At 43.4% G+C, this 27299-nt stretch overlaps 1 protein-coding gene across 2 annotated transcripts in view; it reads left to right on the top strand.

Moving 5' to 3' along the window:
* The first annotated feature begins 884 nt into the window (after positions 1–884).
* The window catches only part of SMYD2 (SET and MYND domain containing 2), a 56793-nt gene continuing 30378 nt past the window's right edge, over positions 885–27299 (top strand). The window contains exons 1-2 of one of the 2 annotated variants that reach the window (XM_012506609.2): positions 885–1387; positions 25053–25116. In XM_012506609.2, the coding sequence (XP_012362063.2) occupies positions 1215–1387; positions 25053–25116 (237 nt within the window). In that variant the 5' untranslated portion in view covers positions 885–1214. The remainder of the gene's footprint in view (positions 1388–25052; positions 25117–27299) is intronic. The other variant, XM_030812881.1, reaches the window with a different exon arrangement.

The raw sequence follows: 27299 nt of genomic DNA, 5'->3' as shown, positions 1-27299 counted from the left end.
AGGCATTTTACTGAAATGCCAAAAATTCCGCTGATTTTACATCTCCAATCATATTAATCGTTTCCCTTTGCTCAACCAGTCCTGAACTTACAGAGGTAACTGTTTGAGGTCCTAGTTTGAAGTAGTGTTTTCTGCTAAATGATCTCGTCACAATTTTAGTCTTTACTGCATGTACATCAATTCCAGTCTTTACATAATCATGTGGAACACGGATTATATTTTCCTATCTCATATGAAAAGTAATAGCGTGCATGTGTATAGGATTTATGTTTCAGGCTTTGTGGGCTTTAAATCCTTTGACTCCTAACCCAAGTGACTTTTCTAAGATCACAGTTGGTGGCTGGTCAAGCATATTAAAACTACTGCAAACTCTAGCGCAGTGTCCTGGACACTGGCCACAGCATCGCATTATCCCCCAACAGCCTAAATTCCTTGAAGGCAAGGTTCTCTCTGGCTTCCTCTGCATCGTTCGCAGCATGCAGAGACTCGGTGAGCTGGGCTGGCCAATGCATTTCCTCTTCCGTCCATGTAATTCCACTACAGGAGCAGAGGGCAAACTACGTTCCCATTAAAGCCACAAGGTTTAAAAACCTCTAACCTTGGAAAAGCACACTTCAACCCTCTGCACACCAAACTTCTCTACTGTGGTTTCCCCTCTGCCGCTTTCTCCTTGGCGTTCCCCGATCACTGCCTCTAGGGTCTTTACAAGCGAAAGCGAACGTAGGGTTTGGGAGCCGGCTTCGCCCCCTTCTATTTACCGGGGGCTGGTCATCCTTCGGGCCAGGCTGTCTAGGGGTGGCCCTCGGATACCTACTCCCCGCAGGTGACCCCCCCCTCCCTCCCACGGAGGAGGAGGGCGCGTCCCGCTCGCTCCGTGGAGACGCCGCGGAGGCGCACACGCCTCACGCCTCCTCGCAGAAGCCACAGGGGCTGCGGCTCTTTGTCGCGGCCACACCGGAAACGGTCCGGAGCGCGCGCGGGGCGGCCGCCGAGGGTCCTGGCGCGGGGCGGGGCCGCCGGGCCCGTCCCCCTCCCCGCGGGGGCGCGCGAGGCCCGGGCGGGGCCGCCGTCCCTTCCGGGGAGCGGGGAGCCGCCGCCGCGTCCGCCGGGCGGCTCCCACCCCGCCCCCCGCAGCTCTGGGTGACGCGTCTCCAATAACAGCTCGCCAGGAGCCGCAGCTCGGGCACAGCCGGCGGCCGCGCCCCGCCGCCACCATGAGGGCCGAGGGCCTCGGCGGCCTGGAGCGCTTCTGCAGCCCGGGCAAGGGCCGGGGGCTGCGGGCTCTGCAGCCCTTCCAGGTGGGGGACTTGCTGTTCTCCTGCCCGGCCTATGCCTACGTGCTCACGGTCAACGAGCGGGGCAACCATTGCGAGTACTGCTTCGCCAGGTAGGGCGGCGGCGGCAGGCGAGAGCCGGGGGCGCCGAGCGGGAGGCTTGGACCGCGGCGCCAGGAAGTGCGTGTGGCTCGCGGGGTCCTAGCGCCTGCCTCGGGGGCGGGGTGGGGGGCGGGGAGGGGAGGAGGCCCCGCGCTGCAGCCCCACGCCGGGCGCCACGTGCGAGAGGAAACAGGACCGGTGCCCGCTGCACGCCCTGACTGCACGTTTTCAGAGTTGCTCACGCAGGATGCGCAAACCCGGGAGTGCAGGTTCCTGCCCTCAAATGTGGGCTCCGAGCCAGGCTTGTTCCAAGCCTGGGCACTCACTGCCCTCCCGGTGCATTGGCAGCGGAGCCCCAAATTTGGGCAGCCACGGGCTGTCACCTTTAACTTATGCTTCCTGCGGTGTGTTCTGTTCCCCACAGTCCAGCCCTGCCTCAGATTGGCCGTTTCTTCCAAGGAATTTAATGACTTAGTATATGTCTTGTAAAGTACACTTACATGTTAAAGTACGCTTACATGGGTGTTTGGAGGAACGCCAGTGGGCACTGACCACACCCCCTGGATTCTGAGGTGCTGCAACGATGAGTTACAGTGTCCAGTTTTGGTTTGGGATTAGGAAAACATGGTCGCAGGAAGGGATTGGGCAAGATGTGTGGTTGCTAATGGTATTTAATTGTAAGATACCATATGTATATATGTGTCTGTGTTTGTATATATGATGCATATACATTTGCACACACCAACACATAATTATATCCTTAACTCTTATGAGAGCTTCAGAGCTTAAAGGCACATTAGAAATCACCAGTTCAATCCTGTCTTTCACTTAATGGATGAGAAAACTAAAGCCCAGAGAGAAAGTGGAGTTACCTTTATCCATTCACACCAGTAGTGAAGGGAGTGAAATCTGGCCTTATTCACTTCTGCCTATTTCTCACTGGTTAGGTGCTCAGTAAATTTACTAAGGCAGGAGGCATGGCATTGGGGTTAAGTTTATATCAGGCCTTCCAGTACTCTGAGTAGAGACCATGCTTTGCTTTCTTTGAACCTCAGTTTCTTCATCTTTGAAATGGAGATTCCTGGGCTGGATTAAGCTGACCTGCGGTCCTGCAGGGACCTTTTGAGTACAGGTCTCAAGTCCAGCATACTCAATCTCTCAAGACCTGTGTGCCTTATTCTACAATAAGACGTAGCAAAAGAAGGGACAAAGGCTAAATATTATAGTAATCTTGCCCAGACTCCCTGCCAGAACTGTCTTCCGCTTGGGGGGACCTGGAAAGGAACTAGACACGGAATCATGCCGTGGGCAGCTTAAGGGCTGTATGTGATGTGGCTCTTTGAATTGGTGAGCCAAGAGCTAAAGGGTCATGGCACCACTTTGCAACGTTTGAGTGAAGTGAGCATTGGGTTTTCCCAAAGTTAAAAAGGCTGCTGTGACTGGTCCCTTGATCTTCTGAGCCTTGCTGTGGCTCGGAGTCTGCAGCAGCGTGGGTGTCTGCAGTGGCAGGAGCAAAGCAGGTCAGGCAGCACAGAAGGAGCCTCCATCAGGGATCCTGGCAATTCCTGGAAGACATCGCCTAAGACCATGGATGCCAGGCACATAGTAGGTGCTTACTTTATATGGGTAGTTGCCAGCCCTGGCCCCCAGTGAGTGAAAGATCAAATCCCTCTGGGTTTAGAAGGGATGAGAAGAACTGAGAAATGCTTCTCTTTAGCTGTAAGTCTCCTAATTGTATCTACTACGCATACCCACAACCTTAGAACATTAATGGATGGTCAGATGCAAGTTCACAAAGCATTCAGCCTGGATTATTCTGCCATATGTGACAGTTTGCTGCCTTTTTTGTTGTTGCATTTTTCTGATTGACATTTATTAGTGTTACTCACTGTTGCCTTGGGTTCCTCACCAGGGCTGCAACTTGCAATGGGGTGTTATTACGACTTGCAAACTCCTTCTCTGTTTGATTTCCCTGAACTTATGTCAATACCCGTAGTTTATTTCCTCTCTCTCCCCAAAGAATTATTTGAAGTCAATTAAAATAATACAAAAGAAATAATATCCATGATACTTATGCAATTAGAAATATCTTTGTACCCTACTTCATGATTTCTATTAAATCTGAATTGTTTATTATCAGTGGTTAGGTCATCTGACAGATTCAGCATCAGTTCCTCTGTCAGCAATTTGTGTATGACCTAGGACAAATCAGTCTGTCCAGATGTATGAGGGGAACGTGTATTTTCCTCCATAGGGCCTCAAAGTATAGGAGTAGAATTCTGGAAATGTTCATACTTACAGGTCAAAATCTGCTGTCTGCCCCAGCCCCACACACCCAAAAGCAAGCTACCCCTTATCCTTTCTTTTGCCAGAAGTTTAACGTAAACAATATTGCTTAAGATAAATGAACGACCCAAGAATTTCCATGTCATATTAATTGTATCAGAATGTAACTTTTTTTGAAGGAAAGAAAAGTGATTTCTTTAGGTAGGAATAAGTATATTCTATAAATTGAGAAATAATGGAAAATGTCTTAAGTCTCAACAGAATGGGATTCTTATGGTCAGGGCAATTCAGACAAAGGATTGCTTTGGGGAGTTTTTAATTTGTATCACATTTCTCAGTCTGGTGGGTGCCACTGGAGAAGATGCGTATCTTGCCTGAGCTGCTAGAAGGCAGCTCCTAATAATATTATATAAAGTTTTTCCACTTAGAAGCTGTCCCTATCAGACTTCTCAGATACACTTTATACACACATACACACATAAATGCACACATACACATTTTGGCCATTTATCACCGTTTTTTGGTGGTTTTTTTTTTTTTTTCTTTTGAGACAGAGTTTCGCTCTTGTTGCCCAGGCTGGAGTGCAATGGCGTGATCTCAGCCCACCACAACCTCCACCTCCCCGGTTCAAGCAATTCCTCTGCCTCAGCTTCCTAAGTAGCTGGGATTACAGGCATGCGTCACCACGCCTGACTAGTTTTGTGTTTTTAGTAGAGACAGGGTTTCTCCATGTTGGCCAGGCCGGTCTCAAACTCCCGGCCTCCCAAAGTGCTGGAATTACAGGCATGAGCCACCGCACCCGGCCAAGTATGTATTTTAAACTAAGTTTTAGACTTTTTTTTTTGAGACAGTCTCGTCTCGCTCTGTTGCCCAGGCTGGGGTGCAGTGGCACGATCTTGGCTCACTGCAACCTCCGCCTCCTGGGTTCAAGCGATTTCCGGCTAATTTTTGTATTTTTAGTAGAGACAGGGTTTCATCATGTTGGCCAGGCTGGTCTCGAACTCCTGACCTCAAGTGATCCACCCGCCTCAGCCTCCCAAAGTGCTAGGATTACAGGCGGGAGCCACTGTGCCCGGCCTAGACATATTTTAACCCCCAATGTGATTTGTCTCAGAAGGAGAGAAATCTGCTTTAACCCAGTGTTCCATCTAAATATTCATTCTATGTGCCATTCTTCAGGTAGGCAGATGTCTCCCTTTTGATCTTTTGTTCTCTTGGCTCATAGGTTATTTAAGGATGAGATTATTGTCATTTCTTTGTTTGTTCTGAGTGTAGGGGGGAACCAGGAAAGCCCATTTACCCTCCTTGGAATAGAGCTATTAGAACCCAGTTTCAGTGAATTTCGGTCATGTCTGGCTTAGATTAGCAGTTTTAAAAATTAAATTGTTTGCCTGAGCCAAACCCTGTGATTAAGGTGTCCTATTTCAGCAGTTATAAGGACTTTTTTCCTCATGTCCCCCAGATTTATTCTCTAGCGTATTCATCTTAGCTTTCCTCTTGTTTTATCAAACCGGCAGAATAATTTTTACTTGATCTTAATCTGTATTAAGGGCCATGAAATCCTGATGCTGTTTTCCTGAAGTTCTCTGAACTAGCCCTGGTTCTGGCTGCCTGAAGCTGTGCATGAGAAGGGGACCTTGTCCCCAGGGCTGCTGTGACTCTGGCTTTCCTGAGAATGCTTTGAGAGTTGTTTTGGGGGAGAAATGGCTTCAGATGCATTTAAATCATTATGTTTTCTGAATAAAACAATTGAATACATGCTCTAATAAAGGGGTTCCCCTTCTTTTTTAGATGTATTTTTGTAAAATAGGTGGTAAGACTAAAACATACATACAACAGATTTCCTGTAAAAAGTGCCATTAAAGAATACAAAATTCAGCTATCTGTATGTTAGGTAAGGCAATGGCTGTTTTCACTTTCTGCCTTTCAGTATTTCAAGGTTTCCATGTACATTAATGCATAACTTAATGACAGGGATATGTTCCAAGAACTGCCTTAGTAAAGCAGTTTGGTCCTTGTGCCAGCATGCTGGAGTGTACTTACACAAAGCTACGTGAGAGAGTCTACTACTCACCTAGACTGTATGGTATACTGTTGCTCCTAGGTTACAAACCTGTGCAGCATGTTACTGTACTGAATACTGTAGGCAGTTGTACCACAATGGTAAGTATTTGTGTATCCAAACATATCTAAACATAGAAAAGGCACAGTGAGAATATGGTATCACAGTCTTATGGGACCACCTTTGTTCATGTGGTCTGTCATTGACTAAAATGTCGTTAGTGCATGACCTTATTTCAGTAGAGACCGCAAAGCAGGGACTTTGTGGCAGGTGGACTGGGTTTGAATTCTGGTTTCATTCTTTCCTGATGGTTTGTCTTTAGGCCAGTTATCACTTAACCTCTCTGAACTCCCAGGTTCCCTTATTTGTAAAATGTGCGTACTAATGCCAGTGCCGTTAATCCCAGGAGTTGGTAGGCTGAGGTGGGAGGATTGCTTGAAGCCAGGATTTTGAGACCTGCCTGGGCAACATAGCAAGACCCCATTCTCTACAAAAAAAATTTTATTTAGTTTAGCCAGCTGTGGTAGCCCGGGCCTGTAGTCCTAGCTACACTTGGGTAGGCTGAGGTGGGAAGATCCCTTGAGTCAGGAGGTTGATGCTGCAGGGAGCCATATCACTTACTCCAGCCTGGGAGACAAAGTGAGACCCTGTCTCTTAAAAAAATAAAAATAAAAAAGTGCGGCCTGGGCATGGTGGCTCACGCCTGTAATCCCAACACTCTGGGAGGCTGAGGCAGATGGATCACTCGAGGTCAGGAGTTTGAGACCAGCCTGGCCAACACAGTGAAACCCTGTCTCCACTGAAGATACAAAAATTAGCCAAGTGTGATATAGTCCCAACTACCTGGGAGGCTGAGGCAGGAGAATGGCTTGAACCTAGGAACCCAGGAGGCAGAGGTTGCAGTGAGCTGAGATCACGCCACTGCACTCTAGCCTCCATCTCAAAAAAAAAAAAAAAAGCATACGAATACCCACCCTATCAACCAAGCTAAGTCCGTACAACCCTAGCACATAGTGAGCCATCAAAATCACTCTGATCTCTCTTCTTTTTTTTTTTTGAGATGGAGTCTCACTCTGTCACCCAGGCTAGAGTGCAGTGGCACAATCTCCGCCACCCAGGTTCAAGTGATTCTCCTGCCTCAGCCTCGCGAGTAGCTGGGATTACAGGCAGGCACCACCATGCCTGGCTAATTTTTGTATTTTTAGTAGAAACAGTATTTCACCATGTTGACCAGGCTGGTCTTGAACTCCTGATCTCAGGTGATCCACCTGCCTTGGCCTCCCAAAGTGCTGGGATTACAGGCATGAGCCACCACGCCTGGCTTGATCTCATACTTGTTTGATGAACTCTGCTGGCTAAATGTTTCTAACTTAATTAAATTGTGTGATAAAATATTATAATTTTAGGGGCGTTTTTATGGAGTTGTGGGGAGGGGTGAATACTGGGAAGGAAATACTGGAAATTGTTGACCAGTGGAGTCACCATTAAGCTGGCCTCTTGGCTGGGTGTGGTGGCTCACGCCTGTAATCCGAGCACTTTGGGAAGCTGAGGGGGGCGGATTACCTGAGGTCAGGAGTTTGAGACCAGCCTGACCAACATGGTGAAACCTCATCTCTATTAAAAATTCAAGAATTAGCTGGGTATAGTGGCGGGTGCCTGTAATCCCAGCTACTTGGGAGGCTGAGGCAGGAGAATCGCTTGAACCCGGTAGGTGGAGGTTGTGGCGAGCTGAGACTGCGCCACTGTACTCCAGCCTGGGAGACAGAGTTAGACCATGTCTTCAAAAAAAAAAAAAAAAAAGAAAGAAAGAAAAGATGGCCTGTTGACCCATAGCCACAACCAGCAGTTCTCAACCTTGGGTTCCCCAGAATTAATGATGGGTGTCTGGGATCAGTTTTTGGTATTTTTCAAAACCTAATGGAAATAATATACCTACACAGGTAAACCTTCTTCAAAAAAAGAGCCTTTTCTCACTCCAAAGTGCTTAGGCACTTTAATATTCTTTTAATAAGATTAAACAAATATTTTTAGAGAGAAATGGAAGAAAACAGGATTTTCCACATTGCAAGGATATCAGGGCTCCTTTCTGCCTTTTACTTTCAGCACAGTTGTTTCAGCTGCAGCAAGGAGCTGTCCTTTAAGACTTCAAATGTGCCAGGTGCTGTAACTCACGTTATTTTTCATATGCGGGGAACATAATTTCTGTTATAGCTTATAGGGGCTCAGTGACCAAGCTGCACGTTTGGAACCGATTTCAGATGAAAGAGACAGAATAACAGCAGGATATCCTGAAGTGAAATTCAAACCCTGGTGAGTTAAAACCACCATCTAACACCTTTCCCTCCCAAAGCAATTGCACAGAATCCTCTCAATCAAAAAAAATTCGAAGAACCTGTATAAAATGGCATTTCTTTAAATCATATTTAAAGAAATAAAGACTCTTTGCAGCCCATAAAGCATTTCCAGATACATTCTTATTTTGATCCTTCCAAGGATGGCTGGTATACACAGGGCCTTATTCCATTTTACATAGAAAGAAACTGAGTGTTAGAGAAGTTAAGCGGTTTCTCTGAATTTCACACCTTTTTTGTCAAATTATTTATTGAGTGCCTCTTAAAGGCCGGACTCCATGACCTTCAAGGATGGAGCCAAATCTCCGTGTTCCTCGTGTGATCTTCCTGTGCCCCCTTTGGCCTGAACCTACTGTGTGGTTCACCCAGGCACTTAACCCTACTTTACTACTGTGTGGTTCCTGGAGACTGGGGCCTTAATCCGTCTCTGATATCTCCTTGTTTGAATAGAATTTATAATTGGCCAAAAATTTAACAAACGAATGCATTGTTTAAAGAATTGTTTAAAGTTTTAATTTGATTCAGCCGTCTTAGATCTATATCTTATGCTGATATGGACTTAGACATGTTGTTTTTATTATAATGCTTTGACATTTACATAAGAGCTACACATATTCTTTTATATGTATGAATTATTATGTAATAAAACATAAAAAGAACATGAGGCTTTGGTCCTTTTGTGGGCTCGGAATATTTTTAATATTATGCTAGGACTAAACCAGAGTTAGTCATCTCAGCCTTTATACCTACATATAAAGAGTTTGTTTCTGTGCCGTGTGATAGGGCAGCATCAGCCCATAGTCTTTTTTTTTTTTTTTTTCCTTAAGCAAATCCGTTCTTCAGGATCTCTCTCTGCAGAAGTTAAATCTCTGAGTTGTGGAAGTGGAATTTATGGTGCAGCTCTAGGAAGAGGCCCCTGGTTGGTATTCCTGTAGAACAGGCAAGTCACACACCACCTGTCAGAAGGTTCTTGTAAAAATATGTTAAATTTCTTTGAGAAGATCCAGGGCTCACTGCTATAGTTTGGAAGGAACCTGGTCTTTGGGAGAACTCAGAATTGTTGAGAATTCAGGACAGCAAAATTGTCTCTTTTAGGATTTGATATAGTGAGAGAATTGCAAAGGAATTTCTACTATATTGCGGTGTTTTAGGCTTACTGCTTTGAACTTAGGTTAATATTCCCTCCTCTTTTCCCTGTCAGTATAAAAATACGAAATAATTACTGTTTTATGCCACTTTATTTCTGTCCTCGAAGGAAGCAATCAATAATTACAAGCATGCTTTATCTTCCTGGAGTCATGAATAATTAAATTCACTCCCCCCATCCACACAGATCTTTTTTTGGACCTCAGATGTATAGTTGAGGTAATCATACTTCTGAGTTCGAGGCATGCTTTTATCTAGTATATGCGAGGCAAATTTGATTTTTCAGAATGTTCCCTCTCATTTCCTGCTCTTCTCACAGACAGCTCCTCTATGGGGTTGGTTACATATCTTTGAATACATGTGTATGTGTGTCCTGATGATCACTAGGGAACTAGACACACCTAGAACAAGGCACCCTGATTTTACTTTGCAGATTCAGACCTTGAGCTCTCTTCTGATCCTCCTGTTCACTCAGCATTTTTCTGTAGCTGTGTCAGGGCAGGGGCCCCTGCATTGGCCCCTTCCTCCTGATGAGTGGCCTATTCTGACACTTGAGGGAGGCAGGGCATTTTGAGGTCTCCTTTGCCTCTCAGGAACTTGCATTGTTAGCCCACCCACATCCCCAACCTTCACTTCTTTGGATTTCTAGGAAATCTGCAGTAGTTTAGGGGTGCAGTCCTTTGGCAGGGAATTAACTGAAGTACCTGCCTTTTCAGGGGTTGAACGCATGACCTTGGCCTCATTAGAGCTCTAACCAGTCACAAAGCACACACCTCACTTTGTGTAACTTCTGCTGACTTGTTCCTGCCACCCTCCGCGGCTTCCTATTCAATTGCAAAGGCGTTCACACCAACACAATAGAACAGAAGGAAATCAGATCTCTTCAAGACTTCTCTGAAGGATAGAAATATGCAATTTAGCAGGAAAATAATACAAAAAAGTCTTGAAGGTTCAGGAAACAACTTATCTTTCTACTGCATACATTCACTGAGAATCCAGCTGTGTCTCTCCGATTCTTTTTCAATCAAAAATTTAAAAATAGCATGGGACTCCTTGTGTCAATTTATTAACATAAAATCTAGCGACTCTTGTACATGAAGTGGAAGGTTTCGGATGACTAAGTAGAAATATTGTATGTATATTATTAAAATGGATTGGGTTAGCTTTTATAGAAAAAGTGGATCTGAGAATTCATAAGTGCTTATCTTTGGCAAGTTTATAGTCCCTAGAAATAAAAATGAATGTGTGCTATAATAACAGAGACACAGTTGTGTCTTAGCGAGTGCTCAGGGTGTGTTGGTGCCCAGGGGACGCAGAGTCACCATGGAGGAGACGAGAAACAAGGACAACTCCCTAGAGAAGTGAAATTCACACAGGGCTTGAAGACCTGAATATATCTTGGTGGAGGGACGTGGTAAGATAATCTGGCTGTCCAAAAAGATACAGGTTTTTATTAGAGCCAAATAAAAATCTCAAGGATTTTATGTCTTGGCACCTGGAAGGAGTTATGTTGAAATCTGTGTTCTCTTTAATCTATGAGTACCAAGAAAGACTCTTCAGGGATGTAGGTACTGGCTCATATTTTTGATGAGATGGGGATTTTTCTTACTCTGGTGATGTTTGGATAGGAAACACTTGCTCATTTGCCACCTGAGAAATCTCTTCTCTGTCAATTCCATGAATCTGTGGTACAGTGACAGTTGCTGTTCACAGTGATAGCCTCATATGCTCTTAGAACCTCACCAATAAGACACATTTAATTATGAGCCAATAGTATACTCCCTAAGGGTAGGAATTCTACTTTTTAACTCAATCAAAAACATTTGTATTTGTGGACACTTAAGTGTTCTATGGTTCTGGAAAACAACTCCAAAGAAAAGGAACAAAAATCCCTACCACCACGGAGCTTATTTTCCAGCTTTTATTTATCTTTATTTTACCCCCAGTTCCTTGAACTTTGTAAGGCTTCAGCAGATGCTGTATAAAAGGCAGGAAGGTTTGTTCTTTTTCTTTCTTCTGGTCATCCATGGTATGTCATGAAGAACATTCTGTTAACCAGAATGTTTAACCATGTTGGGACTCAGAAAATGATACCTCAAAGTCTGGCCCTTTGGCATACAGAGCACTTTCCACTGAAGGGGGTTGGAAGGGCCTCAGAAGCGAAGACTCTGTGACCTTCTCTGCCCCTCAGTCTATTACTATTATTAGCTCATACCCTTTTGTCCATTCTTCATTGAACCTAAGCATAAAAATAGGCAGTTTTCCGTGAGTTCTTGAGTTATTGGGCTCTCATTTTGAAGGCTCTTGTTTTACATAAAAACTTTGACTAAATAAATTTGTTATGTTTTTATCTTGCTAATCTGTCTTTTCTTCCAGGGGTGTTGGCCATGACCCTTATGATGGATGAGGAAAGACATCACATCTTTCCACTCCTACAACTGCAACACCCTGTCTCATGACTGACACAAACAGAGAGAGAGCTTTGATCAGATAATACTTAGGTCCAATGAATTGGCAACATCCCTATGTTGGTTAAAATAGCAGCAGCTCTGGGTAGATATATTTTAGAAGTTAATGAAACATGAGCTACCCATACACCTGAGTAAATATTTTAAACAGCACTCTAAAAAAACCTTTAGGGTTTTTGTTTGTTTGTTTGTTTGTTTTTTAACTTTAAAACATTCAGGTTAACAAGGAAGTAGGGATTTAGGAACAATCTATTTATTTCATCCAATATTTAATTGATTTCTGCACATGTTCCAGCTTTACAAGGCACTCAGCTACTAAATATTTTCTAGGTGCAGAGAGAGAGAGAGAGAGAGAGAGAGAAGCCCACCTCTCTTGATCTTCTCTGTCTGTGAATCTGAGGATGCCCCTGATAGAACTCCATGGTAGAGTCGGGGCTTCCTGATGGACACCCTCAGGCCAAGCCTCAGGAGCCATATCTGAGTCTAGCTTGCTCTGCTGTGTTATTTTCACTCTGGTCATCCTAAATTGCTTATAGTAATGAATGCACACATAGACACATATGCACACACATATATGCACCTTGCTGATTCTCCACTCTATGTCCCTCTTTGCCTGGCTCACTCCTTTGGTTCTGAGAAATCTGTCCTGATTTCTGCAGGCTGGATTAGTTCCCTTCGTCTTTGCTCCCACAGCACCTCATACAAACTTCCTTTATCACACTTGCTCCTTGAATGCATGAACTAGGTCTTACTCTCTTTGTAACCCCAGCATTTAGCAAGAAGACTAGCCTCTGTTACTGCAGTAAATATTTGTGAAATATATTAGTCTCATTTCTTCATCTTATCTACCAGTGGCCCTTTGCGTAGGCCTCATCAGCTCTCTTAATATGCAACTATTCATTCTTGGAAATGAATCCTTGTAAATACTCTCAGAACTCTTCATTGACTCCCTGCTTTCTTCAGGACAAATTCCCTTCTAAGTGCCCCTCCCATTGTATCCAGCATTATCCCTCACTGCATTTTGACTTAGACTCTAAGTTCAATTTGGGTGGTCTTTGCAAAGCTGAAGAATGTCATTCTTCATTCTTCCTGTTGTCCATTTGTCATCTAGAGTACTTTTCTCTGTAATATTTCCTTCCTAATCCTCTGCCTCCTTCCTAGGTAAGGCCTTAGAGCCTCAGTTTGTTTATACTCAAGAAAGATCCAGTTCAAATTGCATCTTTGTGTGTGTGTGTGTATGTGTTTTTGAGACAGTCTCTCTTTGTCACCCATAGCACGATCTCTGCTCATTGCAACCTCCGCCTCCCAGGTCCAAGCGATTCTCCCGCCTCAGCCTCCTGAGTAGCTGGGATTACAGGCGCGTGCCACCACGCCTGGCTAATTTTTGTATTTTTTCATAGAGATGGGGTTTCACCGTGTTGGCCAGGCTGGTCTTGAACTCCCGACCTCAGGTGATCCACCCACCTTGGCCTCCCAAAGTGCTGGGATTATAGGCATGAGCCACCGCACCCGGTCCAAAGCTTTTTCTTAACTGCTTCAGCCCACACGTCTCTCATTTTATTTATCGACTTGTTTGTATTTATTTTACAATAATTTACTATTTACATTTTTTGAACATCCTACTATTCCAAGCATTGTGCTCTCACTGTGGAGTTTCAGCGATGAATAAGACAACATGCTCAGTAAGTTATTTCCCTAACTTCTGTATCTTCAAAGAGCTCAGTCCTAGGGGTAGCTTTCTGCTCTCAATTCCGGGTCATGTGGGCCATTTGGATGCTGAATCATTTTGCCTGATATTTATATTTACCACTCTCATGTAGGCAGGGCAGATTTCCCCCAATAGCTCTTTTTTTGAGATGGAGTTTTGCTCTTGTTGCCCAGGCTGGAGTGCAATGGCACGATCTCAGTTCACTGCAACCTCTGCCTCCCAGGTTCAAGCAATTCTCCTGCCTCAGCCTCCCAAGTAGCTAGGATTACAGGCACCCACCACCACGCCTGGCTAATTTTGTATTTTTACTAGTGACGGGGTTTCTCCATGTTGGTCAGGCTGGTCTTGAACTCCTGACCTCAGGTGATCCGCCTGCCCCGGTCTCCCAAAGTGCTGGGATTACAGGCATGAGCCACTGCACCCAGCCACTCATTTTTTTTTTTAACAAAAATATTATTTCCCAGTATGGCCATAGCACAGTACTTTTGTACCTAGAAAATAACACTTTTGAATAGAAATTACTTAGCTATGATAGATTAACATGTCTTCTTACTGCCTCATGTGCAGTGTTTTATAGTATAAAAAATGTTATTCAGAAAAATACAAATGGAATCAATAAGGATTGAAAGAAAAATGTCTGCTAAATCTGTTCAAATGGTATCTGATCAGTTTAAGTTTTCAAGGTAAAGTCCACAGTTTGGGGTAATTCGCCTAAACAAATTGGTAATTCAATTTTTTATATTTTGTTTGCAGGAAAATAAAACTGAGGGAATGAGAGAATCTCAACTCTTAAAATTCTTCTGTAGGCAATTAAAAAGATAACATTTTCCAGGCCAGGCACGGTGGCTTACACCTGTAATCCCAGCACTTTGGGAGACCAAGATGGGCTGATGGCTTGAGGACAGGAGTTCAAGCCCATCCTGGCCAACATAGTGAAACCCTGTCTCTACTAAAAATACAAAAATTAGCTGGGCGTGGTGGTTCATGTCTGTAATTAATCCCAGCTACTTGGAGGCTGAGGCAGGAGAATCTCTTGAACCCGGGAGGCAGAGGTTGTAGTGATCCAAGATTGTGCCACTGCACTCCAGCCCAGGCGACAGAGCAAGACCCTCTCTCAAACAAACAAACAAAAAACACACATTTGCCTGTAAGTAAGATTCAGAACAGTTCTGTCTGGACAGGTAGTTAACACATGTTTTGCTGCAGCAGACCTGACCATGTTCTGGGAACTCACAATTAGCATTAGACTATAAAGGAATTTTTACCATGGTTTATTTCTGTTTTATGGACAGAATGTTGAAGTGAAGAATACTGTTAGGAGTATTTTAAGTTTTCAAGTAGTTAAATTTATATTACTTTGGTTTTGTCGTTTTCCTTGATATTTAATCACGTGAGTTTTATGCAACAGCAAGCATAGGGGAATCTAATAATATTGGTATTCATTACAAAGTACTAATAGTAACATCTGTCATTTAACTGGAAGAAGCAGTGGATATTATTTTATTGTCAGTTCCTTTATGAGAGAACTGAATTAGAAAGGCATTCGTTGTTTCTTTGCTTTTGACTTTTCAATCAGAAGGCATTAGAGAAGTAAAGATAAAAGTAGCAAGGAAGTGTTACTCTAACCTTGCACAAAAGTTAAGACAGAGCATTTCCAGAGGAAAACGTGAAATTTTAAAAGTGTGTACATTCATTCTTTGGACGAGCTTTAACTGTTAGAGATTGTGCAGGGCCTACAAGAGGAGCTTCGGATATAGGTGTTGTCCAGGGGCTGAAAAGAAAATGTAATGTTCACTGTTTCACAGGCTAATATTTCTCTCCTATATTCGTAAGCTTCGTGAATTTTTTTTTTCTAAGACAAAGGTAAATTTTGTCTGGGCCAGAGCGTGCGTGAAAACAAATCTGTGTTATTTTATAACTAGGTCAGCCATTACCCTGACCACCAAGCCCAGCTTCCTCCTTGTAAATTACAGCTCCAGTTCCAATAGTTGGGAAAACCTATTAGTTGCTGCCTTACTGCCCTAAATATTTCCTGCCTCCCCAAGAGGATGCAGGCTCTAACTTTTAACAAGCCTCAGAACAAAGCCTGGTGCTGAGCGAAGGTTCAGCACAGCCCTGGGAAGAAGCCCCCCGCTGCACGTGGGTCCCGTTCACTGTTACATTGTGGATTAAAGTGATGTATGGAGCACCTTTCACTATTACACAAAAACCTGTAGCCTGAGTATTATCCTTGTCCCCTGACCAGGGTTATAATAGGGTTCTGCCACAATTCCTCCAATTTTTATTTCTCTTAAACAAGATTGGAAGCCTTGCTAGTATAACCACCCTCGCTGGGTGGGAGGCTAACTTTGTTTCTGATTGTCTTATTTCAACCTATGGTGAAGTTATATTGCGCTGCTGGGGCTTTTTTCCCGTTCTCTTTTTCATTTGGCTGGGGCTGCCTCTGTTCAACAGAGCATACTTGTCACTTCTTCTGTCACCATTAGTTAAAAGTAATTGTTATTGCAAACCCCCTCTATGCCAGTATCATTTTCTTTCATGGTGAAACCCACTAAGCATTCATTTCAGTAGCAGAAAGTAGGGAGCTTACAGAATCAAATCCTTTTTATCTAGACCAACAGCACCTGCGGCAACGCATTAACTAGCAGGAGTTGTTAATTACATTTCTAACTTGTTGATCTTCATGGTTTCCGATTTTTAAAAGCAAGGAAATTAATCACTGTGTGTGTCTCCTCCAGTAGGAAATGACAGGAGCGTGTCTTCTAAGTTCTGTTCCAGTCAGTAATAATCAAATACTTGCATTTTCCTGTAACATTTCTTTTCTTCCTTTGTGGATAGAGCTATTTCTTAAGTTCAAAGAGCCCTTCTGTTCACAGTAGGGTAGATATTTGCCCATAAAACAAAGGCTTTAGAAACATAGATCCTCTAGCTATGAGTCTGAGTGAGACTGTGCTGATGGTATTTCAATAGTTGACATCACTTTAAAAAAAAGCACAAAGACTAATTAAAAGTGTAGTAGTATCCAGCATTTATTGAACATTTACAGTGTTCTAAGCAATGTATTAAATGTTTTGCGTGCATTTTCTCATTTAACTTTCATAGCAAACCTGTGAGGTGGAAATGATATCTTTATTTGACAGTGAAGGAAACTGAGGTTCAGAAAGGACTAATAACTTGCCCAAGATCACATAGCACATCAAGTACCAGAAAGGAAAAAGGATTTGAGAGAGGGAAGTGGGAAGAGTAACTCACCATATTCATCCTAAATTGTGAGACAGGAATCAAGAAGCAGCAGAACGAAAGCTGAGGTTTTCTTTCTTAAAACTTGCACCTGCTTCTAGGATACTTCATCATAGGTTAGAAAAAGACAGGGTCAGCTACTTTATTCTTATGTAAATGTTCATCATCAAGGTAGTTAAACAACCTGATCCATCCTGTGATTCATTCTTAAGAATCTCAGAAAAACCTAAACAATCTGCCTTGCCGAGTGCTTCAACTGTATACAGCAATTTCCGCACGAAAAAGCCACTCCACCCAAGTGTGTTACCATAGGCCTGTGGCTCCGCATTCTAGAAGCACACTGGAATCTCCTGGGAGCTTTCTAAAAGTCTTAGTGCCTGGGCCCAACACATACCAATTGAATGAGAACTGATGAGTCCTGCCCCAGACAACCAAGGTTGAGAACCACTGTGAGAGATTATTAGTGATTCACTCTACACTTTCCTTTTCGTTCCATTCCTTTGGGGTTATTTCAGTTCGTTTTTTTTTTTTTTTTTTGTTTTTTTTTTGGGAGGGGGGGAGTTTTGTTTTCTTTATTTTGCTCAGTCTCTTTTTCCAAACTTCCTGAACAATTCAGATCAGATTACATTGCAAATGAAAAATTTATGACTGTGTCTTTTGTAGGAACGGAGTTTGTTCCAAATGTTTTGTATATTCCTGCAGCGAAAATGGATAGCCCATATGAAGTTTCTCTCTGGCTGTAACTCCTCAGTCAGCAATAGTCAGACACTCAGGATCTCTCTCCTCTCTCAAGCACATATACTACACACACACAGTGCAGGTACCAGCTCAGCAAGTTTTAGTTTGAATTTCAGCCATGAGACTTATGAAGAGTTTAAATCTCTCGCTAGCTATGGAAAGAACTGCAGCCCATATCTGAATAATTTAAACAGGGCTTCATCCCCGCCCCCACCCCACCACCTCATCTAGAATTGCTTAAACCAAAATAGATCAAAGGCGATTTTTATGTTATTCACTATCAGTAACAGTAGCTATCAAAAACTGTTAGCTTTTCTTCTCTGCTCTGAAGGCAAGCTGGCCCAAGAAGACTTATGTTAAGAAAATTCACACTGCTGAAAGAAATTAGAGATGACACAAACAAATGGAAGAACACTCCATTCTCATGGAGTGGAAGAACCAATATTGTTAAAATGTCCATACTGCCCAAAGCAATCTACAGATTTCAACACTATAACTACCAAACTACCAAAGTCATTTTTCACAGAATAAGAAAAAACTTTTCTAAAATTCATGTGGAACCCAGAGAGAGCCCAAACAGCCAAAGCTATCCTAAGCAAAAAGAACAAAGCCAGAGGCATCACATTACCCAACTTCAAATAATACTGTAAGGCTATGGTAACCAAAGCAGCATGGTATGGGTACAAAACAGAGACATAGATCAGCAGAACAGAATAGAGAACCCAGAAACAAAGCTGCACACCTACAGTCATCTGATCTTTGACAAAGTCAACAGAAATAAGCAATGGGGAAAGGACTCCCTATTCAATAAATGGTGCTGGGATGACTGGCTAGCCATATGCAGAAGAATGAAACTGGACCCCTACATTTTACCATATACAAAAATTAACTCAAGATGGATTAAATATTTAAATGTAAGACCTCAAACTATAAAAATCCTAGAACACCTAGGAAATACCATTCTGGACATTGGCTTTGGCAAAGGACTATGACTAAGTCCTCAAAAGCAGTTGAAACAATAATTGAAAGTGGGACCTAATTCAGCTAAAGAGCTTCTGCACAGCAAAATAAATTATCAACAGAGTAAACAGACACCCTACAGAGTAGAAGAAAATATTCACAAACTGTGCATCTGACAAAGGTCTAATATCCAGAACCTGTGAAGAAGTTAATTCAACAAGCAAAAAACAAGTAACCCCGTTAAAAAGTGGCAAAGAAGGCATACAAGTGGCCAATAAACATGAAAAAATGTTCTTCAGAATCACTAATCATCAGAAAAATCCACATCAAAACCACAATGAGAAACCATCTCACATCAGTTAAAATGGCTGTTATTAAACAGTCAAAAAATAACAGATGTGGCTGTGCATACTGGCTCACACCTGTAATCGCAGCACTTTGGGAGGCTGAGGCAGGAGGATCACTTGAGACTAGGAGTTTGAGACCAGCCTGGGCAACATAGCGAGACCCCCATCTCTACAAAATAGACAACAAATTAGCCGGACATGGTAGTGTGTCCCTGTAGTCCCAGCTGCTTGGGAGGCTGAGGTGAGAGGATTGCTTGAGCACAAGAGTTTGAGGCTGCAGCCATAATTACAAGCCATGATCATGCCACTGCACTCCAGCCTGGGCAACAGCTTGAGACCCTGTCTCCAGAAAAATTAAAAAATAACAGATGCTGGTGAGGCTGTGGAGAAAAAGGAATGCTTATACACTGTTGGTGAGAATGTAAATTAGTTCAGCCACTGTAGAAAGCAGTTTGGAGATTTCTCAAAGGACTTAAAACAGAACTACCATTCGACCCAGCAATCCCTTTACTGGGTATATACCCAAAGGAAAATAAATCGTTCTACTGGAAAGACACATGCACTCAAATGTTCATTGCAACACTGTTCACACTAGCAAAGACACAGAATCAACCCACGTGCCCATCAACAGTGAACTGGATAAAGAAAACACGATATATATATATCATAGAATACTATGCAGTCATAAAAAAGAATGAAATTATGTCTTTTGCAGCAACATAGTTGCAGCTGGAGGCCCTTATCCTAAGCAAATGCAGAAACAGAAAACCAAATACCCATGTTCTCACTTCTTTGTTGTTGTTGTTGAGACAGAGTTTCTGTTGCCCAGGCTGGAGTGCAGTGGTGCTGTCCCGGCTCACTGCAACCTCCGCCTCCTGAGTTCAAGTAATTCTCCTGCCTCAGCCTCCCAAGGAGCTGGGACTACAGGCGCCCGCCACCACGCCCAGCTAATTTTTTGTGGTTTTAGTAGAGACAGGGTTTCACCGTGTTAGCCAGGATGGTCTTGATCTCCTGACTTCGTGATCTGCCCGCCTCGGCCTCCCAAAGTGCTGGGATTACAGGCGTGAGCCACCACACCCAGCCATGTTCTCACTTTGAAGTGGGAGCTAAACATTGGGTGTTCATGGATGTAAAGATGGCAACATTAGACCCTGGGATTACTAGGAAGGAGAGAGGGCGAGGAGCAAGGGCTGAAAAACTGTGTATTGGGCACTATGCTCACTACCTGGGTGATGGGATCATTTATATTCCAAACCTCAGCATCATGCAAAATCCCTGTGCAGCAAACCTGAATCTAAAATAAAAGTTGAAATTATTATTTTAGAAAAGGAAAATTTACATATAACCAGGTATTTGGTTCACTGAGCATACATGTAGTAAAATCTTCCCTAGAGCCAGGCAAAGCTTTTCAGTTTTTAGTGAGGAGTGCAGTGTTCTCTCACCAGGTTCCTAGAAGACATGATCCAGCTTGGACTCTCCCAGGATCTGTTGGAGAAACACGTAGGCTCATGATACTGAATGAGAGGAGGGACCTTCTATGTACACAATAAATACATGAATCCTTGTTTTCTTACAAACTGTTTCAAGTGGAATGGGTTCCTGGAGCACAATGGGTTGAGAGATGCTCTTTTGTGCGGATGTTCCCTCCCCATATCTCATTTTGAAAAATGATCCTGGATCCCCTCCCCATTGCATCTTTAAAGCAAAGTGACATTAATGAGAAACCACTGGAGCTGTGGCATTATGCAGACCAGAGTAAAGCATGCCTCTCCTATGCTTTGTTGTTACTATTAGCTTATCCACTCATGTGGAAAGACTATTTTTGCCACGTGGAGTCTACCCTCCTGAACCATTGTCACAGCACTCAAGGAAGGATGCTCCGGCATGATGGAAACAAAATGTGTGAATTCCAATTCTGCCACCTACTTGCAGAATGACCATGTTAGTTTAGTTGTTTCATGTCTAAGATCTTCATTATCTTCATTTGAAAAATAGGAATAATAATAGCTTCTTCTTAGACCTGATGAGATTACTAAAATAGATCAGCAGTTTTCAAACTTTCTGGTTTCAGGGTCCCTCTGTACTCTTAAAAATTATTAAGAACCACAGAGAGCTTTTGTTTATATGAGTTATAGCAATCATGTATCATATGTCAAGTTAAACAAAATTATGAAGGTTTATTCATTTTAAAATGACAACTATTATGCTAACATTTTTCCGTGAGAAATATCTTCCAAAATAAAAGAATTACTGAGAATAGTGATTTTGTTTTAAATTTTTGTAAGTCTCTTTAATGTCTGGATTTATAGAAGACAACTGGATTCTCAAATATGCTTCTGAATTCAGTCTGTCATGTTATGTTTTAGTTGGATTATGTAGCAAAAATAAAGCTTCACATAGCTATGTAATTGGTAAGAGAAGGGTATTTCGATACCCTTCTCAGTTAAATGTGGATGTTCTTATTTGATTAATCACTAAACTTTGATAATTGATGTCGTCTTAAAAGTTGTGATGTGCAATCAGAAGCCATATTGTGAACTTTACATACTCAGTGACATAAAATCCATTGGTTTACCTTACACTTGGAATGACTTTTTTGCCATGCATAACTTTTAAAACAGTGTCATTGGCCATTTGGAAAATATTAGTTACCTAGATTGTACAGATCTCCTGAAAATTGACTCATTTTATCAAACCATATCAAAAAATCATAATTCTTAATATTACCACTAGTCTCATCAGATAAGTCTTCAGTATTGAGAAGCTGTCAAGCTCAGGATGGCAGATCTGTGTTTTCCAAAATGTTAATTTTTACTTGAAAACTCAAATTTTATCATTGGCAACAAGTGTTGTTTTCCTGGAAGTGACAGGCTCACTTCTTTCATTTCAGTAATATATATGCCAGATGCTCAAGTCTGAATAACCACAGTTTATCTAAAACTTTTCTTTCAAGTTAAAAAGAAAAAAGCCAGGAATTTTTCCAAGAAGAAAGTGGCTAGTTCAGTTTACAACGCCAGTGATCACACCAGTGCTCTTCCATGAGATACCCACTGGACTTCAATATGAAGCAGAAATACTTTTTGCATTCTTCCCACTTCACTGTACAATGCCAAAGACATAGATACTAAAGAATCGAGATTTAGTAAAGTTAATATTCATTACTGCGTCATCAGGGACATTCGTGAGACTGGCTTTCCCCATCTTACTGCCAGTGTGGCAGTAAAGAATACAGTGTTTCCAGCAAGGCGCGGTGTCTCACGCCTGTAATCCCAGAGATTTGGAAGGCTGAGGTGGGCGGATCACCTGAGGTCAGGAGTTCGAGACCATGCTGGCCAACATGGTGAAACCCTGTCTCTACTAATACAAAAATTAGCTGGGCATCATCACGCATGCCTGTCATCCCAGCTACTCAGGAGGCTGAGGGAGGAGAATTGCCTAAACCCAGGAGGTGGAGGCTGCAGTGAGCCAAGATCGTGCCATTGCACTCAAGCCTGGGCAACAGAGCAAGACTCCGTCTCAAAAAAAAAAAAAAAGAATACAGTGTTTCCTGGGCTTTGATTTACGCTCAGGCATCTGAAGGTTTACTACCCTTCGGGAACCTTTACGCCTTACGCCTTACACCTTCTGCATTGCAAATGTTAAAACAGTGAGAAAAAAAGCAAATAATCTGAATTCTGTCTCTCACCAACTCCCTGAAAGGGTCTCCAGGACCCCAGCAGTCTGCAGACCTTCTTGAGAATCACTGAGATAGATAGTAGAAATGACATATCATATTGCCAATACTGAAAAGTTAGCCTTTACTTCCTGCTCTTTATTATTTGTGGCTGCGGACTTGGTGACGAGCTGGTTCGAATGAAGGCCAGCCTTTGGGAGAGGTATTATTTTGATGAAATCTCACTAGAGTTCTTTCTTAGTTCCCTAGAGCCTGGTTGCCTACTTTCTCTTTGGGATGTTACGTGGAGGCTGCAAACAAGTATTGGTTTCAGATTAACTTTACTACTGGTTTCTGTGCAATAAAACCTGTATTAATCCTTGCTTTTTTTGTATGTTGTGGGGCTAATAAATATCTTTTTAACCATGATAATTTTCTAATCTCTTATATCAGGGGGTCTTAACGCTGGTGTCAGAGGCTCTTTGCTAGTCCTACATATGGGCTTTTAGGTGGCCCCTGAGCCTTTAATTTTTTTGTTGTTGTTCAGCATTTAACAGCTCAGCAAAGCCCTTCAAATTTTACAGACTTCTTTTGTTTCATTAGGGTTGGGGGAGAAGGTGGGTTATTAGAGTAAGTTAAAAGCTTCAACCAAACTCTCAGAGGTCTCTAACCTGCCCCCTATAAAAACAAACATTAAAGATGACTTTTAGGATAGACATTTTTAAAGGGTAGCATCTCCCACCGTTATCTATTTCCTGACACACCTCTCTGTGGAAAGAAGTTTGCAAGCTTCCTCCCTGGCTCTGCTGTCTTTGCTTTTCCTCCCCTGGGCATTTCTGCACAGTGCACGTCACCCAGCGCTTGCTGACGAGTCACTTCACTGTGATTTTTTAGTGCATTTCCCGAGAGAGCAAGGGTCTGTGCATCTTGTTTCTTCTATATTCCAAAATGCAAAGTCAGAGTTCAGTCCCTTCAGATATACCCTGGGGGGTAGGGGGAGTATTTTAGGCCAGAGAATACATCATCTAAATTAGCGGGTTCCTTTTTGAACTATTGAGGTGTGCAAACTTGGAATATTTATTTATGCCTCAACCCCGAGACGCGTTTTTCTCCCACATTCTTCAGTCTGCTTCTTGGAATCCAAGTGCTGTCATGAAAGCTGCAAGGCAGTCTGTTTAGTTCCAACAGTAGAATTTTTGGAAGACTTCCTTGATTCTGTAGGAGGAGTGTGGTGACTACCACTTGCTGACGAGAAGCAGCGGAGGATTCTGCAGCGTGACAATATGTATATCCGTATTATAAGATGTCAGCCCCCACCGCGCACGCCCCCGCCCCCATCAGCTCTGCCGGGCTGCAGAGGAGGGGGGACGAGGTGGCACAGGGTGGCTCTGCGGCGGCGTAGCCGCTTCGTGGTGTCGGTATCTCCGCAAGTCCAGAAGCTGGCTTCACCGGGGTGGGCAAGAGTTTGACAGCAGGTTTTACCGATTGCGCTCTGACTTAGACAATGTAATTGTTCCCTACTTCGGAAAAAAAGTGAAGAGTTTTGTAGTATGTGGCTTAATTCAGTGGCTTTTCAGCTTTTGAAAAAGCTTTGGTTCATCTCACACAATACACACGCGAGCACCTAACAGTTGGGAAGCAACAATGTCCCTGTCCTTTCTGGGAAGCAGGAAAATAATATAACAATGAATAAGTTGAATTGACCCCATTATGAAGAGGCAGAAGAATAGCTAAATAGTACACTGACAAAATGGGTATGTATAGCAATCAGATCCCATAATACCGTATTCAAGAATCTTATCTCTTGGTGGGGGCACGGCGGCTCATGCCTATAATACCAGCACTTTGGGAGGCTGAGGCAGGTGGATGGCTTGAGCCCAGGAGTTGGGGATCCGCCTGGGCAACATGGTGAAACCCCATCTCTACAAAAAATACAAAAATTAGCTAGGCATGGTGGCACATGCCCTGTAGTCCCAGTTACTTGGGAGCTGATGTGGGAGAACGGCCTATGCCTGAGAAGTCAAGGCTATAGTGAGCCAGAATCATGCCACTGCACTCCAGCCTGGGTGACAGAGTGAGACCCTGTCCCAAAAAAAATAAATAAAAAGAATCTATCTCCAGTTGCTAGGTTGCACTTTTAAACTTAGCTTTCTGGACAACATTCGAATAGTCCTAGCATACTAAATTCCATCTTTGCATTGCTTGCAATTTCTAAATAATGAGAGTTGTTGCTCACATGGGATTTTCACCACAGTAGGTGTACCCCAACACTCCATCTTCATGGGGTCAAACCTTCAACATGGTTTTGTTTATTTCTGTGCCTCTTTAGCAGATGAGAAAATCGGGGCATAAGAACCTTGACTTGCCGTGAACTACTGACCTGTACAGTAGTTCTGTGCAGATGATGTTCATAGCGTTGGTGTCTTTGGCCAGGTCACCAGTCAGTCAGAGCCGTTGTCCCTCATCTCTTTGGACAGCGCTCTTCATACTGGTGGGTTTGGTAAATGTGAGTGCGTGCGCTGTTTGACTCACTCACTCCTCAAGGGCTGAATCTGGTCAAACTCTCGTTAAGGAACGTGCGCCTTCTCGGTGGGAGAGTAAGGTAAGGTGAACCTTGGCTCTGCTTTCCAACCAGGTGGCTTTTGTTATTGCATGATAAAATGTACAGCTTCACGTTTCTGTGCCTCTCACCACTACAGTGCCCTTTCTGTTTTTAAGGAAAGAAGGATTGTCCAAATGTGGAAGATGCAAGCAGGCATTTTACTGCAATGTGGAGTGTCAGGTAGGTGCTGGGCCATCGGCAGGGAGGGCCTAATTTCCTCTGAAGTCCTCCTCTTCCTTGTCATGGCATTCCTCAGCGCCCTCCTGTAGCCAGAGCTGGAAAGCATAGGATGTGGCTGGATATCCTTGGATGTGTGCTGACCCCGACCTCACAGGCAGCCAGTGATAGGCAGTAACAGTTCGAGGTCACATGCAGCACCAAAATTGAGGTGCAGGAGAAGACCATGTTAGATACAGGCAGCTGTGCTAGCAAGTCTGCCCCAAGGACTGCAGCCACAGACGGAAAATGCAGAGATGACAAATAAACAATGTTAAAATGCCATCTTTAAGTTTTTAAAGTTTTTATTGTTGCATTTTTATAAATCCCTCCATAGCAGGCTACATCTTACCCTTGGGCTGTTTGAACCCAACCTGCTTGCAGTGAGACTCAGATGAGCCCCTAGTCCAGCCTCTGTATAGCCAGAGAGGGGCTATTCTGAACTCATAATTGGGGCAGTGCCTCAGGAGCAGCCAGGGCTGAGGGGTTCAGCATGGATGAGTCTCAAATGAATCCTGAAATGTAGGGATGGGAAGGTTAATAAGGAGGATGTTGGAGGAATTCTTGGTAGACTCTTGAGGGCCTAAGAGTGGTATTTCCCAAACTGTTACAGTAAACACTTGTTCCACAGAATGTTTGTAGGCATCCCACAGAAAATGCATTTCATGTTCAAACAATTTAGGGGAACGTAGTCTCTTTACTTCAGAACCTGTTATAGTGTTTAATATACTAGTGTGGCATTGTGAATTTCTAAGCCTTCTTGTTCGATCTCTCTGTACTCCCCCTGGCATTTATTTTTAAAGGGAACCTATTAATACACCTTGGGACATGGTGATGCTGTTAAAGGGTGGCTCTACAGGACAGGGAAGATTTTCTCCGTATCTGCATCTCTTTTCGTTGTTCCATACCTGGTGTTGTCCTTCCCCCCTCCCCACCCTCCAGCCCCATCCCCGGTCTACTTTGGATTACCCACTATTTCATTTTTTTTTCTTTCTCACCTCCCTACACTGTCGGCCTCTGAAAGGCCTCAAAGAGCATTATTTAGCAGTGGGAGAGATTGCTAAGCCCTGGTGTCTCATCTGACTGTAGCGCCCCAGGGACAGCAGTCCCTCCCCAGAATGAAGCACAGTCTGAGACCTTGGCTTGGGAAGCTCAGACTCTGCCTTGGCTCTGAAGACCATATGCACCGTCCCCTTCCCTGTGTTTCCCACAGCAGGCTCCCGGAGGCTGTCAGCCTGTGTGGCAGTGAGAATATAAATGGAGCTCGTAGTTGAGTTTTCGGGGAGGGTGCCTTCTTTTGAAGAGGAAAGATCATACTTTGCTCTTACCAATTGTAGATAGAGTAGTGCAATGGCATTGTAGAGATCAGCAGGCCCTGCGACATAGACGGTTTGATTCTAGGCCTGCCAGATGAGTTAGCTGTTTCTATATGTAAGTTAAACACTTCTAGAAAAATTAACTCATTCCATTCTGTAGCAAAGCAAGCATAGGGAGTCACATGTAGTTCAGATCATACAGCATGGAGTAGCAGGAGGCCATGGTCCCAGGAGCAGGTCCTGGCTCTGCTACTTACTATCTCTATGAAATTGGCAAGTTATGGCCGGGCACGGTGGCTCACGCCTGTAATCCCAGTACTTTGGGAGGCCAAGGCGGACGGATCACCTGAGGTCAGGAGTTTGAGACCAGCCTGACTAACATGGTAAAACCCCGTCTCTACTAAAAATAGAAAAAAATTGGCCAGGCGTGGTGGCAGGTGCCTGTAATCCCAGCTACTCTAGAGGCTGAAGCCAGAGAATCGCTTGAACCCGGGAGGCGGAGGTTGCAGTGAGCCGAGATTGCACCTTTGCACTCCAGCCTGGGCAACAAGAGCGAAATTCTGTCTCAAAAGAAAGAAAGAAATCGGCAAGTTACAAAACATCCCTGAGGCTCAGTTTCTTTAAATCTGAACTGAGCACAATGGTGCCCACCTTGATGAGCTAGGGACCACGTGATGTAATAGATATTAAAGTTTTATATAAGCTGTAACCCTATATACAGGTGTGAGGAGTTAGTGTAAACATATTACAGTCCACAGGAAGATCGAATTTGTGTAATTCAGGCTAGACTAAAGCTTAGCTTTATGCAAAGAAGTAAACAGCATAGTTTTG

The sequence above is a fragment of the Nomascus leucogenys genome, chromosome 5 (genome assembly GCF_006542625.1).
Source record: "Nomascus leucogenys isolate Asia chromosome 5, Asia_NLE_v1, whole genome shotgun sequence".
NCBI classification, from domain to species: domain Eukaryota; kingdom Metazoa; phylum Chordata; class Mammalia; order Primates; family Hylobatidae; genus Nomascus; species Nomascus leucogenys.
The sequence above is the reverse complement of the archived record's forward strand: the minus strand, read 5'-3'. Positions and strand labels throughout refer to the sequence as shown.